At 39.9% G+C, this 22,104-nt stretch overlaps 1 protein-coding gene across 1 annotated transcript in view; it reads left to right on the top strand.

Annotated features, from left to right (window-relative positions):
- LOC125462434 (brain-specific angiogenesis inhibitor 1-associated protein 2-like protein 1) overlaps positions 1 to 22,104 on the top strand; it is a 140,792-nt gene that overhangs the window by 44,948 nt on the left and 73,740 nt on the right. Inside the window, exons 4-5 of the mRNA XM_059654066.1 lie at positions 20,143 to 20,204; positions 20,839 to 20,910. Coding sequence (XP_059510049.1) covers positions 20,143 to 20,204; positions 20,839 to 20,910 — 134 coding nt within the window. The remainder of the gene's footprint in view (positions 1 to 20,142; positions 20,205 to 20,838; positions 20,911 to 22,104) is intronic.

Raw genomic sequence — 22,104 nt, 5'->3', positions numbered from 1 at the left:
CTGTTGGTCTGCAATCATCCATGTTTGTATTCTGGTTTCCAATCTATTGTGCTTTCAGACAAATTTAGTCAACTTCAGATATTTGACCATATTCTTTCAGGAGGAAGCCATCAATATTAAACAGAATCACAATCGTAATGTGTTGCTGTTCAAAATAATTCTTTAAAGAATAGTTCCGATAGTGTATTATCAACAAAGTAAATACAAATTAACCTCAAACAACATAAATCTCCACTACGTGGAGCATTTTATAAATTAAGTGCTGCAATTTGTACTACAGGATTTTTTACAAAGTGGTCTTTACAATTACCAAATGTTGGGCATAAAATAAAAGGAAAAATCATCTTTTTTTTAGAAAGGCACATCAAAAATCTCCACCTGTCTACCCCTTTTTCTGTATTAACAGGTCTACTGTCTCATCTCAAGACAAATCAACAGGTCATGTGCTCAAGTCCCACTTCAGAGTTTATTGTATATTATCCAGGCTGGCACTTTAGTCCAATGCTGATAGAATGCTCTACTGTTTGGGATGTTGTCTTTCTGGTGAAGCTTTTGAGACTGCCTACACAGATATACATATAGTCCATTCCAGAAGAGCAGTGACATTGTGCTGAAACCCTGACCAGCATTTATCATTCAACCAAGACCACCAAAAAGAAATTTTCTGATCATGTACCTCATTGTGGGGCATGATTATGTACAAGAGATTTTGTAAGTCTCTCAAGTGGGATGCAAACGTTTGACCTTCTGATTGAGATGGCAGTGCTAACACTGACCTAAGCCAAAACACTAAGCAGTTAGTGCATGGCATTTTTCAAACATGGAAACAAAGTACTTTTCGAAATTGCTCCAGCCTCTGCCCGCTGCCACTTGCAAGCTTCTTCAAAAGTAGATAATAGTGTAGTGTCAATGTATTCATTTAAAAGATTACAGATAGTTAACTTCTTGTTATTGCTGTTGACCCATTATTCTCCATGATTGGAGAATCTCGTGAAACTCCATGATTGGCAATAGCATTAGCTCACTTACACTTCTCTAACAGTTCAAATGTATCAAAATAAATTTCAATCTAATAGAAAAACACTTGGCATTTTGTTGTTCAGTCCTAGATCGTAGTGAAAGAAATAGAATAGGCCCATCATCCACATGACATCTTCATGTGTTTGTTTTTGATTCAAATTTTGGAAAAATAGATAATCCTTTCTGATTCATAGCAAAATGTAGTTTCAGACTTTACAACCAACTTGAACATAATGGGACAGTGAATTTCCCAGTTTTCAACTTCTCCCTATAGTGCTGCTCACTGGAGGTGAAGGGCCTTCTCAAGCTGGATGGAATCCTGCAGATTGAATGCATATGACTTGTTTGTTCGGTATAGATCAGAAAGCTACTCCATGCTAGTTAGGTGGTGTTATCAGTCAGAAAGCTGGGTACAGGCTGACTGTGCTACTCCAAAATCTGCAATAGATTTAATTGGATAATTCATTTGCCTGAGTTTGTGTATGCAAATCATCAACTTGTTTTGGCAAATTCAGTGCTCATTCAGATAGAATGCCTTTACTTCAGCCTTTTTTAATGTTCTTCATTTTTGGTCCTAATTCATACTGGCCATTGCCTCATTGGTCTTCAGTGTTTGTTTACTACACTTTTTTTACTTCCTTTTACTAGTTTTATGTTCGTGAATCTGAGCTCTCATAAGTTCCCATCTGTGCGCTAATAGAGTTTAAAGCCTCCTGAACAACACTAACAAACCTACCAGCAAGGATATTAGTCCTGATTGGGCAAAATATAATTTGTCATTTTGCACAAGTCTCACCTGCCCCAGAACTGGTCCCAGTGCCTCCGATCTGATGTCCTTCCTCTTACATCAGTTATCCAACCATTTGTTCAATCACTTAATTTTCCCATCCCTATGTAACTGGAGCATGCGTTTTGAAGTCACCCTGATAGGCTACAGCTGTGATACCAGTGGTACATCATGGACCGTAGTGTCTGGTTGTTAACATTCCCTGCCAAAGAATGCCCTGGACCTTTTTGGTGATATTCTTGACCTGGCAAGACGTCACCCCTGGAGTCATGATACAGATGCAGAAAGGTCTTTTTTCCCCAAACTATATGATCTCCTATCTTCCTCCCCTCCAGTACAGCAGAGCTGCTTGTGAGGCCATGTACATACAGTTGAGCGCACCCTTCCAATGGACTTTTGTGAATTGGCTGGATGTGTGCAAGACAACCTTCAAAAGTGTACCTTTTTCTGTAATAATTTTTGATTATGCAATTAGCCAATTTACGTTATTCTAGTGAAGTCAAATAAATATTTGATTTGTACAAGGTACAAGCATTAAGTTAAAGGTGGACACTTGATTAGTAAGTTCTCAGCTTTTATTTAAAGGAAAAGGGCATACTTTTATACAAAAGTCTTTTCCAGTTTCAGTCAAGTGATCAGGCTGATATGAAGTTGCAGGTTGCCTCATTTGACGTTCATTCTTTCAGATTCTGGTTTTGGGGCCATCTACTACCTGACTAACTAGCAATGATGTTGTTCAGTACCTTCCTTTTTATTCCTTAAATTATCAAGACTTCAGCTTGGACCTCGTTTAGAGATATTTTCCATTCCAAGGAATATTGTCTTTATTGTGTCTCCTGTTTTATCCAGCCTCCCTTTGGACATGTGGCACAGTTCCCTGCATAGCACGTCCTGTGGTGTCGCTTGAACCCAGACCTCTGGCCCAGTGGTACGGATACACCACTGCACCATTAAATCCTAAATGATGTAAATGATGGTATTCAATATTATCTGACTGTACAGTTGGTTTGTGTTTGTTTGCATCATTTGTGGTAGTTCAGGCTAGAATTTAAAACTGACTAAGCTTGTTTCATTTGTTTTAGTGATCTTCCAAAACAGAAAAATCATGGAGGCAAACTTTAACATTACAAACATTTCAAATATAATCCAGCTTTAATATAACAATATTTTTTACATTACTTCCATAAAAACTTAGTTAAGGCATGTTGGCTTGGCAGGCGTTGTTCTTGTTGGAATGACCTGGCATTGGATTTGAAGCATCTCAAGACATGTGTGGTCTTTGTCCATCGCCTCGAAGCAAGGGGAGTGGCAAGAGGTGGGGATAGCCAATTGAAAGTGGACCTTAGTTCTTTTGAGTGCTTACTGAAAGGGCAATTTTCTCGTGTACTTTGGAAAGGGCATTGATAGCCTCAGACTCAGTTTTTCAGTGACCATATACTTATCTATCATAATGTAGTGCACTGACGATAGTTGCAGTTGTTTTCATTTGAGATACTCTATGTTGAATGGTTTCCCATCTGTTCGAGAAACTATCTCCATGCTTGTAGATAATTTGCTGTAGATGAGGAAGTACTGCAGCAAGGAAGGCATAGAAGAGGCTTGATTCTTGTTTGACCCGACTCTGCAGTGAGGATCTGTTGCCTAACATTGTAGATTCAACGAAGAATGACCATTTTCTGAGACTAACCAAATTCAAGGAGGACTTTTTTGTAAGACTTGACAGTTGATAGAGTCAAAGACTTTTGTAAGGTCTTAAAAAGATCATGTACCTCATTTGGTGTAGTTCTTGCAGTGAAGTTCATTTTTTGTATCTAAGTGGGTGGCAACTGCTCTGTGGCTGTGGAAGGGCCTCTGAGCACAGAGGAGATGATTGAGGAGGATCCTTGCAGCAAACTGTAGAATATAAAACATAGAACATAGAAAAGTACAGCACAGTACAGGCCCTTCAGCCCACGATGTTGTGCCGTGGATTAATCCTAATCCAAAAATAAAATAACTTAACCTACATTCCCCTCAATTCACTGCTGTCCATGTGCATGTCCAGCAGTCGCTTAAATGTCACTAATGCCTCCGCTTCCACGACTACCCCTGGCAAAGTATTCCATGCGCTCACAACTCTCTGGGTGAAGAACGTCTCTCGGACGTCTCCTCTATACCTTCCTCCTAACACCATAAAACTATGACCCCTCATGGCAGTCAATCCTGCCCTGGGAAAAAGTCTCTGACTATTGACTCTATCCATGCCTCTCATTACCTTGTACACCTCGATCAGGTCACCTCTCTTCCTCCTTCTCTCCAGAGAGAAAAGTCCGAGCTCAGTCAATCTGTCCTCGTAAGACAAGCCCTCCAGTCCAGGCAGCATCCTAGTAAACCTCCTTTGCACCCTCTCCAAAGCCTCCACATCTTTGTTATAATAGGGCGACCAGAACTAGACACAATATTCCAAGTGTGGCCTCACCAGGGTTTTGTAGAGCTGCAGCAAAATCTCACAGCTCTTAAACTCGATCCCCCTGTTAATGAAAGCCAAAACACCATATGCTTTCTTAACAACCTTATCCACTTTGGTGGCAACTTTGAGGGAGCTATGCACTTGAACACCAAGATCCCGCTGTTCCTCCACACTGCCAAGAATCCTGCCTTTAATCCTATGTTCAGCATTTAAGTTCGTCCTTCCAAAATGCATCACTTTGCATTTATCCAGGTTGAACTCCATCTGCCATTTCTCAGCCCAGCTCTGTATACTGTCAATGTCTCACTGAAACCTGCAATAGCCCTTGATACTATCTGTGGCACTTCCAACCTTTGTCATCAGCAAACATACTAACCCACCCCTCGACCTCCTCATCCAAGTCATTTATAAAAACTACAAAGAGCAGAGGCCCAAGAACGGAGCCCTGTGGGACTCCTCTCAGCACTGACCTCCAGGCAGAATACTTACCATCTACAATCACTCTCTGCCTCCTGTCAGCCAACCAATTCTGAATCCAGACAGCCAAATCACCCTGTATCCCATACCTCCTGACTTTATGAATGATCCTGCCGTGGGGATCCTTATCAAATGCCTTGCTGACGTCCATGTACACCACATTCACTGGTCGACCCTCGTCAACATGTCTCGTGACTTCCTCAATGAACTCAATATGATTTGAGGCATGACCTGCCTCCCTCAAAGCCATGCTGACTCCCTTTAATCATACTATGCTTTTCCAAATAGTCATAAATCCTATCCCTCAGAATTCTTTCCAAAACCTTGCTGACCACAGACATAAGACTGACTGGTCTGTAATTTCCAGGGATTTCCCTATTCCCTTTCTTGAAAAGAGGAACAACATTTGCCTCCCTCCAATCTACCGGTACTTTATTGTGGTGGACAGCGGAGATTCTTTTGTAGTTGCAACAATCAGATTTGTCTCCTTCAACATTTTATATTTGTGAGCACCTTTCTAATACAATACAATATCCCAGGGTAGTTCACATGTGTCCCTACTGACTACATCTGCGGGACGTGCACCCAACTCCAGCTCCTCAAACTGCGTTAGGGAACTGGAGCTGGATGAACTTCGGATCATTCAGGAGGCAGAGGGAGTTATTGAGAAGAGTTACAGGGAGGTAGTCACTCCTCAGGCACAAGAAAAAGGCAGATGGGTTACAGTCGGGCCGGAAAGGGAACCGGCAGGCAGTGCAGGGATCCCCTGTGGTCATTCCCCTCAACAATAAGTATACTGTTTTGGATACTGTTGGTGGTGGGGGGGTGGGGAGGTGGGGAGGACTTACCAGGAGAAAGCAGTGGGGCACAGAGTCCGTCCTTGCTGCTCAGAAGGGAAGGGGGAAGTGGAGCAGAGCAGTAATCATTGGGGACCCCATAGTTAGGGGGACAGATAGGAAGTTCTGTGGGGATGAGAGAGACTCACAGTTGGCGTGTTGCCTCCCAGGTGCCAGGGTTCGTGATGTCTCTGATCGTGTTTTTGCGATCCTTGAGGGGGAGCAGCCCCAAGTCGTGGTCCACAAAGGCACCAACGACAGGTAGGAAGAGAGATGGGGATTTAAGGCAGTAGCCCAGGGAGCTAGGATGAAAGCTTAGAGCTAGGACGAACAGAGTTGTTGTCTCTGGTTTGTTGCCTGTGCCACGTGCTAGTGAGGCGAGGAATAGGTAGAGAGAGGAGTTGAACATGTGGCTACAGGGATGATGCAGGAGGGAGGGTTTTGGATTCTTGGATAATTGGGGCTCTTTCTGGGGTAGGTGGGACCTCTACAAGCAGGATGGTCTTCACCTGAACCAGAGGGGTACCAATATCCTGGGGGGGAAATTCGCTAAGGCTATTTGGGTGGGTTTAAACTAATTCAGCAGGGGGATGGCAACTAAAATTGTAGCTCGAGTATAGAAAAGGTTGAGAGTAGGGAGGTCTGAAATAAAGTTGCAGGGTCGCAAGATGGCACCGGCAAGCAAGAAGTTGGTTTGAAGTGTGTCTACTTCAATGCCAGGAGCATCCGAAATAAGGTGGGTGAACTAGCAGCATGGGTTGGTACCCGGGACTTCGATGTTGTGGTCATTTCGGATCCATGGATAGAGCAGGGACAGGAATGGTTGTTGCAGGTTCCAGGATTTAGATGTTTCAGTAAGAACAGAGAAGATGGTAAAACAGGGGGAGGTGTGGCATTGTTGGTCAAGGACAGTATTACAGTTACAAAAAGGATGTTTGGAGACTCGTCAACTGAGGTAGTATGGGCTGAGGTTAGAAACAGGAAAGGAGAGGTCACCCTGTTGGGAGTTTTCTATAGGCCTCTGGTTCCAGATATGTAGAGGAAAGGATAGCAAAGATGATTCTCGATAGGAGTGAGAGACAGGGTAGTTGTCATGGGGGACTTCAACTTTCCAAATATTGACTGGGAACACTATAGTTCGAGTACTATAGATGGGTCAGTTTTTGTCCAGTGTGTGCAGGAGGACTTCCTGACACAGTATGTAGACAGGCCAACAAGGGGCGAAGCCACATTAGATTTGGTACTGGGCAATGAGCCCGGCCAGTTGTTAGATTTGGAAGTAGGTGAGCACTTTGGTGATAGCGATCACATTTCTGTTATGTTTACTTTAGTGATGGAAAGGGATAGGTGTATACCACTGGGCAAGAGTTATAGCTGGGGGAAAGGCAATTACGATGAGATTAGGCAAGATTTAGGGAGCATAGGATGGAGAAGGAAACTGCAGGGGATGGGCACATTAGAAATGTGGAGCTTTTTGAAGGAAAAGCTCGTGTGTCCTAGATAAGTATGTACCTGTCAGGCAGGGAGGAAGCTGTAGAGCGCGGGAGCTGTGGTTTACGAAGGAGGTGGAATCTCTGGTCAAGAGGAAGAAGAAGGCTTATGTTAGGATGAGATGTGAAGGCTCAATTAGGGCACTTGAGGGTTACAAGGTAGCCAGGAAAGACCTAAAGAGAGAGCTCAGAAGAGCCAGGAGGAGACATGAGAAGTGTTGGTGGATAGGATCGGGGTAAACCTTAAGGCTTTCTATAGGTATATAAGGAACAAAAGAATGATGAGAGTAAAATTAGGGCCAATCAAGGATAGTAGTGGGAAGTTGTGCGTGTGTGGAGTCAGAGGAGATAGGGGAAGCACTAAATGAATATTTTTCGACAGTATTCACTCTAGAAAACGACAATGTTGTCGAAGAGAATACTGAGATACAGGCTACTAGACTAGGAAGGATTGAGGTTCACAAGGAAGAGGTATTAGAAATCCTACAGAGTGTGAAAATAGATAAATCCCATCCAGCCCAGGGGACTTATCCTAGCATCCTCTGGGAAGCCAGGGAGGAGATTGCCGAGCCTTTGGCATTGATCTTTAACTCGTCATTGTCTACAGGAATAGTGCCAGAACACTGGAGGATAGCAAATGTGGTTCCCCTGTTCAAGAAGGGGAGTAGGGACAACCCTGGTAATTATAGACCAGTGAGCCTTACTTCACTTCTTGGTAAAGTATTGGAAAAGGTTATAAGAGGATTTATAATCATCTAGAAAAGAATAATTTGATTAGGGATAGTCTGCACGGTCTTGTGAAGGGTAGGTCGTGCCTCACAAACCTTTATTGAGTTATTTGAGAAGGTGACCAAACAGATAGATGAGAGTAAACCGGTTGATGTGGTGTATATGGATTTCAGCAAGGCGTTCGACAAGGTTCCCCACAGTAGGCTATTGCATAAAATGCGGAGGAATGGGACTATGAGAGATATAGCAGTTTGGATCAGAAATTGGCTTGCTGAAAGAAGACAGGGTGGTGGTTGATGGGAAATGTTCATCCTGGAGTCCAGTTACTAGTGGTGTACCATAAGGGTCGGTGTTGGGTCCACTGCTGTTTCCAGTTTTTATAAACGAACTGGATGAGGGCATAGAAGGATGGGTGAGTAAATTTGCAGACGACACTAAGGTCGGTGGAGTTGTGGATAGTGACGAAGGATGTTGTAGGTTACAGAGAGACATAGATAAGCTGCAGAGCTGGCTTGAGAGGTGGCAAATGGAGTTTAATGTGGACAAGTGAGGTGATGCACTTTGGTAGGATTAACCAGAATGCAAAGTACTGGGCTCATCGTAAGATTCTTGGTAGTGTAGATGAGCAAAGAGATTTCTGTGAAAATGTACACAGATCCTTGAAAGTTGCCACCCAAGTTGACAGGGCTGTTAAGAAGGCATACAGTGTTTTAGCTTTTTTTAATAAAGGGATCGAGTTCCGGAACCAAGAGGTTATGCTGCAGCTGTACAAAACTCTGGTGCGGCCGCACTTGGATTATTGTGTACAGTTCTGGTCACCGCATTATAAGAAGGATGTGGAAGCTTTGGAAAGGATGCAGAGGAGATTTACTGGGATGTTGCCTGGTGTGAAGGGAAGGTCTTACGAGGAAAGGCTGAGGGACTTGAGGCTGTTTTCGTTAGAGAGAAGAAGGTTGAGAGGTGACTTAATTGAGACACGTAAGATAATCAGAGGTCAGATAGGGTGGATAAGGAGAGTCTTTTTCCTAGGATGGTGATGACGAGCACGAGGGGGCATAGCTTTAAATTGAGTGGTGAAAGATATAGGACAGATGTCAGAGGTAGTTTCTTTACTCAGTAGTAAGGGAATGGAATGCTTTGCCTGCAACAGTAGTAGATTCACCAACTTTAAGTACATTTAAGTCATCATTGGACAAGCACGTGGACGTACATGGAATAGTGTAGGTTAGATGGGCTTCAGATCGGTATGGCAGGTTGGCACAACATCGACGGCCGAAGGGCCTGTACTGTGCTGTAATGTTCTATGTTCTATGTAAAATGACACCAAGCCAAATGGATACCAGGTTAACTGATAAGAGTTTTGTCAAAGAAGTAAGTTTTTAAAACATTGTGTGAAAGGTGGCAATAAAAAGGCACAGTGGTGCAAGGTCGCTGTTCCACAGCAGAGATAATCCAAAGCACCATCATCAGTGATGGAGAGATTAAAATTAAGGATGTTTAAAAAGCCAAAATTAGATGAGCACACATACATTGGAGGTTTACATGGCCTAAGATGTGGAGAGGTAAGGCCACGGAGAGATTTAAGAAGAGAATTTTAAAATTTGAGATGTAGCTTGACTGTGAGTCATAGGTCATTTAGCATGGTGATGGACGAACAGGACCTTTGCCACCACTTGTTTAGGATGATTGATATACCAGTACAAGAGATTTTCTTTTTAATCCAGGCTAAACCCGTATTGGAAAGTACCCTTATTTCAAATTTAAATTACTAGTTTGTGGCTTAGATACATAGAGGACAGACCATGTATAATTGAGTTTTACACTAGTTTTAGTTTTCAAATCTACAATATCTAGACATTGGAGAAATCCCCCCTTTCCTTTCCCCAACCATCTTTATGGGAGAGTTATGGAATAAAGGGTCATTGTAATGATATACTCCAGAGTTTACTTAAGTGTCTGTTTGGTGCCTTCCATTTCTCCTCCACAAAATGTGAAGTCTTGAAATCAATCTACTTGCACAATTGGCAAAGCATGTAACCTATCATAAGGTTTCTTAGCTTTGTGACACAGCCTGGCAGATCATTTGCAATGATTAACCTAATGTATATTTAAAGAATTTGGGTGTTGTTCATTCCTCATATAATGTGATGTATTCTCTTCCCTTTCTCTGTCCTCTCCCCAACCACCAAAAAAGGCCATAATGTTGCAAAATGAAGGTGTATTGAAAGTGAACCCTGAAATTGACAGCAAGCCAATCACTCCGCTTTTAACTCGGTGTCTTTAAATCACAATTTGTTGGAATATAGTCACAAAGTTGCCTTTTTTAATCTGTTCACGGAATGTGAGCATCAGTGGTTGGGATCACTTTTGTTGTCTGTCTCTAACTGCTCTTTGAACTGACTGGCCTGCTAGGGCAAAAAGCAGTTAAGTATCAGCCACGTTGTTATGAATTTGGAGTCACAAGTAGGCCAGACTAGGGAAGGAAGACATGTTTCCTTTCTTGAATGATATTAGCGAATTTGTGTACTTGGAACCCATGAATTTTTAAATGTATAGCTCCTTGTGCAGCATGGTCTTAAAATTGTGATGTTAAAATGTAATAAATTTAAAATATTGGAGTTACTTTGTTGACTTCTGATTATCTGTAAATATTTTTAAGCAAAAATGAATTGCGAAAAGAAGCGTTCTATTTCAGCTTAGAAAATGTGCATTAAACAACGACCTTTATGACTTTGGTTTAAGTTACCTTCTTGACTGAACTCAAATTTTGCAAGTGTTGGTGGCTCACTAGACATCTCTCTGGTATAACACAAAGTTGGGACTTTGTATGGCCAGAGCTTTTTGACTACACACTTGCAAATATTGAAGAAGAAAACTGAACTGAGAACTGACCTAATTGTAGAGTAGTAATTTTATCAGTTATAGGTTAGTGAGCCATCTCTTCTGTCTAGGCAAGGACAACTGACTTCTGTCCAAAAAGGACATCAGTGAATTAGTGTACTTGGAAACCATGAATTTTCAGGTTTACAAATCATTATGCAGCATATTCTTTTTTTAAAAAAGTTAAAATATAATGAGTTTAAAACGTTGGTGCTGTGCTCAAATCCAATTCAGAGACTCGAATAGTTTAGCTGACACATTCATTGGGATGAGAGTTCAGCGGGCTGGATAGTCAGCTTGCAAGGCAGAGTGACATTAGCATTGGTTCAATTCCTGCACTGGCTGAGGGTACTTCTCAGCCTTACTCCTCGCTTGAAGTGTGGTGGCCCTCAAGTTAAACACTCTCTACCCATCATCTCGATCTAATGAAAAAGCAGTCCTATGGGATTATGGCAGATTTGCTACTGGCACATGCTACAGCTAGTGTGCCAGAAGCGCATCCAATCCCTATCTGACTGTCAGATTGCATGTTCACTGTTCCCTGACACAAACTGGCTGCTATACCAATGCACAAAAAGCAAGATAAATCACAAAGGTGGGCAGCCTGTAACTGATTGCTGAGAAAGTAATGTGAGCATCATAGAGGTGGCAGCATCCAAGTAAGTACTAAAGTGAATGAGTGTTAAGGGAACAAGCTAAGAACCATAAGAAATAGGAGTCATCCCAACTCAAAAGCATCCTGTGTAAATGCATGGGAACTTGGCTGTCCCTGTGCACAAAACAACCCAGCAGAGGCATGCAAGCCATAGGTGCATGACAATTTAAAGTGCCAAAGGCCTGTAATGGTGTTTGAGTTGATATGAGAGTAGTCATGATGTGCTAAGTCAGGTGGTTTGCCATTGCACCTGACATGCAGGGTCATTGTCCAGAGGAAACAGGTGCATAATGGTCTGACCAAATATTCTGCAATCTGTAGCCGCCACCTGCTGTCATTACCAGTCGTGAATTTGTGCCATTTAGTTTCGTGGAGCTGTGTTCGAATATTAATGATTTGCAAATATGTAGAAATAAGATAGCAGGTGCCCATGAGCAAGATCTAAAGTTGCCGTTTATGGCTTGTGGGGAAAACGTTTCTTTCCCTAAGTTGAGAATCAAGTTTTTTTTTCTGTTCTCACATTAATTTTTCCACCATACTTGTCCACATCAGTAAAATGAAAAGGAAAGTTGTGTTCTATTTTTTTAAAAAAGTACATAATGTGGATCACAAAAAAGGAGGAAAAGTTCTGCTTCAATATTCCTTCAGTGCTTAATAGCAGAGCTATCATTAATTTGAGAATTTCTATTGAAAATGGCAGGGGCTATGAAAACATTCTGGGAAAACAAGGGCTTTTTCCAAATTTTCTCAATTTGTGTAGATTGAAATGCAAATCATTTTCCCTTGAATAATTTTAATATTAAAATAACTAATGGAATTGATGGTGTCAGGTAGGAATGTTTTTGTAAAAAAGTTTTAAAAATGCAGAGATGCATATCGATGAGTTGGTGCAAAATAAAAACATTATACGAAATTGCGTCATCTCAACCAGGAAACTAGATGTTCAGTAATTATTTCTACTTCCTTTTTAAATGAAGGACAGCATTCTTGCCAAACTGGAGACCCATCCTGCGTAATCTTGACTCATCACCAGGTGGAGGCATTCCATTTATCCTGAAACTTCGTCATTGACTGCAGTAATACTTTAATATTAAGTAAATACTAGCTGGGGTGTGTCTGAAGAGAAGAACATGTATGTTGGCAGATCACTTAAGGTGGTGAAATATTTTTCAAAAATGAATCAAATACTTTGAATTTTTGTACTAGTGCAAGGTCACGGAAGTTATTGAACAAACAATTCCACTCTTAGATTTCCCTTTGACTGCAATGTTGTGTTAATCATTTATGAGTAATCCTAGGTTTGTGCAATCATTATACTCTACTTTTGCGACATTCCACTCACCCGCCTGTATTGCATTGAGCTCCCTAGGTTTTGCACACTGGATAAATTTTGATGTTTACTAAACAGTCTGTCTTGTTGCTAGGCAAATAGGGAAGATTGCATGAAGGAGTGCCTTGTGAATCTCCAACTTGTGTATGACATGATAAATAGTACAAGATTGCAGTCTAGTGGAGGAAAAATTATTCTTTGCACTTTATGAAGTTAATGTATAGTTTTGTTTATGACTCATTAATGAGACCTATTGTGGTGGTGAAATTCTTTATTGTAAAGTTCATACTTGGAAGTACAAGCTTTTGAAGTTCACACTAACTTGATGAAATTCTTTAGACTTGCCAAGGCCTGGAATTTATTCGTTCTGCTTCAAAAAGCAAAGTCTTATAGGGGTGGTTCAGTCCACTTCATTGAACTTTAGGATCCTAATCAAACAGAGGAAAATTCTTGTCCCTGGATATTCTTGCCATGTTTTTGTAGGGCTGGTACTGGAGGGTGGTAAGTAGACTTCAAGAAAGTGCATCGGACCTTTTCAGAGCTGCCCTAGAGTTTCAGCACACATTGCATATTGTCCATTCTGACTGGCTTATGTCACATAAGTGAGAGCTGAATTGAATTGGGAAAATATAGCTGACAGTTAGTGACAGATCTTAGAAGTGAAGAGTAGAATACAAACCCTAATACTGCTAATTCAATGCCATTAGGATGATTTAATCTTCCTCGATGCTTTTTTTTCCAGTCTGGTGGATTCCCTAAAAGTACTTTGTATTAAAGTTTCCATCTCCCTAAGGACTTCAGTCCAAACTATATTCAGCAGCCTGCTCTGAAAACTTTCTCATATATTGGTAGCTGTGACAAATTACACTACTGCATCTGAGAAAATCTGCATCATTCTAAATAAAACAACAAAGTACTTTTTTTAGAGATAGTAGGAACTACAAATGCTGGAGAATTTGAGATAACAAGGTATAGAGCTAGATGAGCACAGCAGGTCGAGCAGGAAGGCTGATGTTTTGGGCCTAGGCCCTTTTCAGAAAAGAAGGGTCTAGGCCTGAAACATCAGCCTTCCTGCTCCTCTGCTGCTTGGCCTGCTGTGGTCATCCAGCTCTACACCTTGTTATCGCTTACTATTTTTTTGTAAGTCAGCTTGCCCTAACTCCCAATGCTAATTTTTCCTTTAAAACAAATCCTAGGATTTGGATCTGCATGTTCTGCAAAAATTAATTTGTTCTTCCTTGAGGCATACACTTTTGAAGTACCAAATATTTATTTAAATCTGTCAACTAGTTTTGAGACATGTTAATTTATTTGTCGTTTACAGACAAGCAGACTAAAAATATTCCCTGCTCCCACCTTGAGTATCACTAAGGGAATGTCCCAAAACATGTGCTTGTATTCCTCGTACAATATAACAAAGGGAAAGAAGGCTCAAATGTTCCAAGACAATCTCAACAGTTGCAGCAATACTGTCTGCCTGGAATGAGATCTCTTTTTCTCTGGAATCCCGGCTATCTTTATCAGCCTAACTCCTCAGTGTGACAATTTCAAGAATTCCAGGAATTTTCACTGTTGCCAGATTTCCTGCTTGAGTGAAATAAATTTGCTAAATTAAAACTATTATCAATTCTGCAGACATTCTCCATCTATTAGGCCAGATTATTTCATTTTGATAACTGAGACAAACTTCACCTCAACTAAATTCCTACATGACTAGCTATGCTGCTAAAGTTGTTACATAAACCCCCAAACAAAACTGTAATTACTTGCAATCATGTTTATGCTGTTTGGCTGTATGTTTGCCTTGACTAATAGATGACCAAATGGCTTATCTGAAATGAAATCTCTTGATAAAGCTATTACTGCCAAATTGTGGCAATATTCTCAGATCATCACGTATACATCATTTGGATAGACTAGTTAGAACAATGATATTGGACTGGATTTTGCCTCTGAATTTCTGAATCTGTCTGTCAGTCTTAAATAAGGATCAGAAGCCTTCAAGACGTAGTTAAATAGTAACTTGATGCAAAGTTCCTTGGAGCAGCCAGATTGGTGAGGGTCATCCAATTCTCAGCAACTTGTGCAATAGCAGCAAAAGGACACTTGACTCCTAAACCTGGTCTACCACTCAATACGATCATGTTTTTGTTTTGAATTCTACATTTATCTGCCCCTGATAACCTTTTATTTTCTTGCTAACAAGAATCTATATATCTCTGCTTAAAAACATTCAATGACCATACGTTAGCTGTCTTCTGAGACAGTGTTCCAAAGTGGCACAACCTTCGAAGAGGAAACAAAATTTCAGCTCTGAACTAAAAGGACAACACTTAAGTTTAAAACAGAGCACCCCCCCCCCCCACCCCGCCCCAGGCCTGGATTCACCCTCAAAAGGATCACATCCACCTTGTCAAGACTATATGCACTTAAATCAAGTCACCACTCCCTCTTCTAAACTCCAAATGAAACAGACTCTGACTCTTAAGTCCAGAAGACTGTCCAGCTTATGTCCATGAGACAATCCATTCATTCCAGTTTTCAATCTAATGAACATCGTTGGAACCACCTTCAACGTATTTGCATCCTCCTTTAAAGGAGACGAAAACTGCACACAGTATTTAAGTTGTGGTTTTGCCAATATCCTGCTTAAATGAAGCAGGTATTCTTTTATGTTCAGTTGTGCCCAATACCACCAGCTGCCATGATTGTGCTGATCTGCATTCTAACTTTTTTTCTGACTCGTGCATTAGAACATTTAGGTCCCTCTATGCCTCAGAATTCTGCAGACATTCTCTGTTTCAGTAACTGCTTTTTTTATTCTTCCTGCCAAATTGAAACACTTCACATTTTCCCACATTGTACTCTATTAGCCAGATTTTTATCTCCTTATTCTACCACCTATATCCATCTATAACCTTAAGTTATTAAACTTATTTGCTTACCTATCATTGTGGAAAATAGAAATTTAGCTACCATGCCTTCAGTCCCCTCATCTAAGTTAATGATGTAAATTTATAAAATGTTTAAGTCCCAGTAGACCCATTTAGCATTCCCCTTGTCGCATCCTGCAAATCAGATAAAGACCCATTTAGGTGCATGCTCTGTTTTCTGCCAGTCAATGAATCTTGTAAACATGATACCACGTACACATGAACTTTTATTATCCACAATAACCTTTTATGGCAGTTTGACCTTCTGGAAATCCAAGTGTTCTATGTCTGCAGTCTTTCCTTTTATCTGTAGTTTTGTTCATAACTCATTCATGACACATTGTGATGGTGAAATTCTCTACAGTTAACTGTATATTTGGAACTACAAGCTTTTGAGCTTCAAGCTAACTTGAAGTTCTTTAGCCTTGCCAAAATATCTGTTAGTGCTTTAAAGAAATCCAACAAATTAGTTAAAAATGAGTTCCCTTTTGTGAAACCATGCTGACTGTTCCCAATTAACTTGACTTTTACCCAACTATAACCTCTCTAATGATCAATTATATCACTTTTCACAATAGATGTTGAGCTGGTTGACCGATATAATCCTGTAGGCAAAATAAAAGGAAACTATTTTTTTGCTTGCCTGTCTGATGAAACATTTTCAGATTCAGGATAACTCTTGAAACTTAACTTCAATGCATCTGATCCGCATTAATCACCTCTCTTAAAGTGCTTTGTCCAACCGAACCCAGAGACCTGTCTGTCCACAGCACTGTTCATTTTATCTATAATTTTTTTATTCACTATTAGCTCCTCATTCTTGAGAGAACCAACACTTACTTTTTGTCCTTTTCAAATACCTGTTGAAACTCGTTATTCGTTTTTAGCTAGCTTCTTCTAATACTTTCATTCCTTTTTCTTGAGCAATATTTTAGTCACTCTGCTTTACTTTCTGACCAATCATCTGATGTGCCAATCATTGTTATATGCTTTTTCCTTAAATTTCATGCTCTTCCTTTAGTTAACTGCAGATGGTGGCTCTTCTCTTTCAAATTTTCTTTGAAGTAGAAACATATTTCTCTTCAATATTCTGAAATAGCCCCTTTTCAGACCTGTCACTGCCTCTATTGATTTATCCCTGGTCTAGAATGCCAGTAGTCTTCAATTAACTCAGCACGCATTCCCATGTCATTGCCGTTGAAATATCAGTCTTGGACTCCATCTTCTCACTTTCCGATTGGATGCAAAATTCAATCATCTTATGTTCTCTGCTAGCAAGGGGTGACTTTCCTCTACTCTAACATCATTTATCCTGTCCTATGATATAATCCAAAGTCTAATATATCCAGCTGTCTGGTTCTGGAATATGTTGCAATCTCAAAAGCATTGATCTTCTGCCAATTTTTTTTTCAGTTTATACGTAGATTTAAAGCTACCCTGATTGCCATTTCTTTACGACAAGCATCCTTTTTTTTGTTTGGTTTTTACTGAGCTGTTCATTCTATGTTTATATGGTTACTCTAGGGGCACTCTCACTAGTGACTACTTTTCCTTACAATTCCTTATCTCCATCCAAACTGATTCTACATCCTGATCTTCTGAATGAAAGTCATCTCTAACTTTAGCATAAATGCTATCCTTGATTTAACAGTGCTACCCCTCCAGCTATATCTAGCTTCCTATGCTTCTTGAATATCATATTTCCCAAAATATTCAGCACTCAGTGCTTGTCACCTTGCAGCCACATCTCTGTAATGGCTATCTGATTATATTTATTGATTTCAATGTGTGCCATCAAGTTGTTTAATTTGTGAACACTACATGCTTTCAAAGAGTTTTTTTTTGCTTTTTCTTGTTTATTTTTATAAGATCTAGTCTTGATTTTTGGTCCATTCATAGGTTTCTCTTTATCTTTGTCCTTCCCTGCCATCCTGTCTTCTTTCTCATATTACTAGTTTCCTGTCTTAGATTGTCTTGAACTTTGATATACCATGTCTCTCACTTCTGATGTTTTGACTCCACTAGATAAATTAAAATCTCAACTCACTTCGTTGTGCAGTTCACAAGAGTATGGTCTCATCATATTTTGTGTTGAGCATCCTAACAGTATAGCCCACCCTTTCCTCCATGCTGGAAATAAAGGCCCAACATTTTCTTTATAAATGGTGTCTGGGCAGGCAGATGAAGGCTCCAAGTCTGTCCACCAACTGGAGATCATCTGGAGCAGGAAAAACTGGCTTCTGCTACCTGAGGGTTTTGTCATCTCCTGTTAAACTCCTAACAACTTTAAGCACATCTTTTTTTAGCAGAAATTGTTTCAACTGCCTGGTGTTTGGTGTGGCATCTATGCTGGAAGTCTTCCACCCCATGACTAATCCCTAAAGGCCTTGATGGTGTCATCCGTCGTGACTTCACCTATGGCTCTATGGTGTTGGAGCATTATCAATATTCAAGGGCCATATTCCCATGTCCACGGAATGCTGACCAAACAGTCAACCGTAGATGTGTCTTTACCAGGCTTTCATTCACTTCCTGCATAACACAGTTGTTGGATCAGGATTAATTTGGATCCTCAAGGCAGCAGCGATTTGGAACATCCAATGACCACAGACTTAACTCCAATGATTCTTGGGCATAATTGAGATAGCAATGCTGTGCAGTGATCACAAAGAAAACCCTTGCAATCATAATGGCTTCTGAGCAATCCTGTTTATGGTCTCAGATTTGTTATTCAGTTGCTCACTAGCATTTGGTGACCATTGTGAGTATAAATCAGTTTGTGAAGATCCCATCAGAATATAATTTTCACTGATGCCCTTTAATACTGCCTCTGAACATGTCCAGAGCACTACTGGCATCATGTCCGAAAGTCCTATAAAAACTGGCTAACTTCCAGGATATTTTTCATTCAGGAAATCTGCCCTGGGGCTTACTTTCTACTTCATTACAGCATCCAATCAATGGTTACACCAGATCAGGAATGTAGGAAACTGACTCTGATTCAGTTTTGGGAATATTGCTCCAGTGGTTTGCCTTCATATACTGCCTGTGCAGATTTTTGTCAATATTTTGAGAACTGCAAATGCCTTCCCTTACTACAACAACTGCTTCCCAATAGGGATAAGGTTGTAGTTTCCCCAAATTAAAATGAGACACATATATTGTATTGCCTGTACCAAGGCCACACATGCCTCCTTAAATGGTGAGCACAGGCACACAACGCTGTCTGATGGTTAACCATTTCAGCCATTGTCACTAATTGTCTAATGTGCACTTTTCACAGAATCAAAACCACTATGGCAATGCCTGGGAATGTACCTTTTTGACATCTATGGGAATCTCTTCCTTGTAGTTATTGACTAATACTCCTGATGGATAAAAATCAATCGGCTAAAGGACTCCACATTGACAATAATTTCCAGCCTCAAGTCCATTATTGTTACTCGTTGTTCCTTCTGATAATGTCCACAGTTTGCCATTTAACTTTTTAAGCACTTTGGCCAGCCTATAGATTATGTCACATCACCAGCAAACCTCAATATCCGTAAGCCAATTAAAAGATAAAGATGTCTGCACAATCAAGGCCCTACCCAAGCAGAATCGGTATGTGGATTTGGCTGTTCTCAATTGCTATTCTTCAGCTCTCCAATGCTCTGTCCTGTTCCAGAACTCTAACTCAATTCCTTTTACTTATCACCACTCACTCTCTCTGGCACGGTTGGAACTGTCCAACCAATGTACCTCCCTGCTATTTAATTTCCTCTATCCCCCAGTCTCCTAGTATCTTCTGTAAAGAAGAAAAGGGCAAGCTGTGGTTGCTTGATTAAACTACCAGGTCACCCCTCCTTTGGAGCAGCTCTCTGTTTCTAACAAATTTGAAGATTGGTGGCATTGATAGCGAGAGAAATGGTAATACTTAAACTACAATAATGACTTAAAGGAATAATACAAAATGGACATTATGATAACAAATGGATTGTCATCAGCGATGGCTATTGATACGGGGCATGCTTGGAAATGGGACTGAGTCTGTGACATTCTAAGAATGTTCTATCCCCTTGAGATTATAGTATAAGTAGATATAAAGGTTGTTATCTGCAACCTCAGTATTACTTCACTATGGGATCAGCTATCCACTACATCCCTGTGCTGATTAAGCAAAATGGCTTGCCGATGAGTTGAAGCCAGGAAGGCCCTTGTTGATTTAGCTAGAGATGTTATATTTGGAACCTCCCAATGGCCCTAAAAAATTAAGCCCACTGACACTCAGAAGATGCCATTTTCAATATTGACTGTTCTGTTCAGCTTCTTGTCTTAGTCAAACTAATTACAAACTAGCTTTAAAATGGGGAAAAATAAGCACAAGCAACTGTGGATTATCTTTCATAAACAACATTTGGGGGTTGTTGACTGGATGGAGGCTAGGAAATAGATGTCTCTGCTTTCAGCAGTGAAGATACACTTGGAATTTTAGATTACTTACAAAGGGGGAAAACTGTGCACAAATCACTTCTTTTTAAAACAAAATATTTAAGGATCTGCAATTGTTCTTTCAGGACAAGTCCTAATGGAAATTTCTGAAGTACACAAGAAAATCAACATGGATATGGAAGACAATGTAAGTACACAATAAACACTCTCTCTAGTTTTATAATCTTTAAAATAGCTTTAAATGTTTTACTTTTGCCTTGCAACTGAAACTTCAAGATTGTTATATTTTCAGAAGTTATACGCAGTAGCCTAGTTCTATTCCCTTTGTTCCTGATCTTGATAGTAGGATGTTGTTCAGTAGGTGCATGATATTTACCAAGCATTTGGAAAAAACGCAGATTGATTATTTTTAAGATGCTCGTGGATCTTTTGATGTCTACTTATGAAGACATGTCAAAGGGATGATCCTTACCTATATTTTGAATAAAGAATTCAGGGCCATGAGGAACTCAAATGTGTAGGAGGGAATTTATTTGATTTCGTCACCCACGGAAGTTAAATATTGGTTTCAAGAAATTCCAATAAAGCTATTGAGAAATTTACACTGCTATTCCTTCAATTTTTGCCTCTAACAGTTTTGGAAATTTTGCATGAATATCATCCCTTCCTGCTGCCTAATCATTAGCTAGAAAATCAATGGTGATTAGATTTAGAGAATATTTTATTGAGATATAAACTGTTCTGTCACTATTTAGTCACTTTTTCGTTTTCTGACCGTTATCGGGCTATCTCATTAAAAGCTATTTTTCTCACTCTTCAAGTTTAGGAAATTTCACAAAGATATCATCAGTGAATTGGAGAAAAAAACTGATCAGGATGTGAAATACATGAATGTAGGTATCTAATGTTTTAATTCTATGACTGTAGCTAAGTCAAAGTTATGATTACTGACGATTGTACTTCTGTTACAAAATACAAATGTAACCTCAATAGCTCAGGGAAAATTTTCAACTTTTTCAAGTACTGAATCTTCATCCAATCTCATACAGAGGTGTAATTTTGAAGACCTGATATATAAACATTTCCTGTACTTACAAATGGTTGTGTTACATTGTCCTGCATTATATTCCAATTTACGTACAGATTGACAGAGCGGAACACTGAGCCGAAGAACTGCTTGTGTACCTAAAACAGGATATGGCTGTCATAAAATAGATTTGCAAAGCACTTTTCACTTCTGTAAAAATAAATCCAGTGGAAATTTGATTTTGATCTATCAGTAATGTAGCACAAGTACAGAATTTTGTTTGCGTAAAGTTTTCAGTTTTAGAAGCCAGTTTCTTATTTTTTAAGGTATTTTAACTTGAAGAATTGAAATGCCACATAAAAGCACTTTGTGTAAAAGATATGTAAACTTCTGCCAACATTTTTGTCTCAGAATATCCTCCTCTAACCAAAAAATGAAGGGCTACTCTAAGATCAGAGAAATACCATTTAGTTTAATTTTCAGATGCTGTATTAACAGTTCAAATATGACTGTCATTTATTTATCATCTTTGGAATGATAAAATGCCCCACGGCACCTTTCAGGAGCTTCATAAAGCAAAATTCAGTGCAGAGGTGCGTACCGAAATATTAGGGCAAATAACCAAAAGAAAATGGCCACAATAGTAGGCCTTAAGAGTACCTTTAAAGAGAACAAGATAAAGGGGTTTGGGGAAGTTTACGGTTCCACACCTTTTTGCCTTGGCATCTGAAGGGATGGCTGCCATTTGTAAAGGATTAAAATCAAGTCTGTTTAAGAGGCCAGAGGTGGAAGTGTGCAAATATGAGGATTTGGAACTGGAGTGCTAAAAAGATTGGGAGAACAAGGCCATAGCACAACCTGGAAACAGGGTTTCAGATTTCAAAATCTCACTTTTACTTAATTGGAAGCAGTGGCTCAATGAGAACAGGAGTGATATGTGAGTGGGACTTGGTGCAATTTGAACTCTAATTTTGAAAAATGAGAGTAACAAAGACTAACAATGTATATTGGTCATTTCTTAGAAGAGAAACCTAATGCTTGTCTGAATTTCAATAGATTT

This window comes from Stegostoma tigrinum, chromosome 23, assembly GCF_030684315.1.
Source record: "Stegostoma tigrinum isolate sSteTig4 chromosome 23, sSteTig4.hap1, whole genome shotgun sequence".
Classification (NCBI taxonomy): domain Eukaryota; kingdom Metazoa; phylum Chordata; class Chondrichthyes; order Orectolobiformes; family Stegostomatidae; genus Stegostoma; species Stegostoma tigrinum.
Note: the sequence above shows the minus strand (reverse complement) of the source record. Positions and strands in the feature narration are given on the sequence as shown.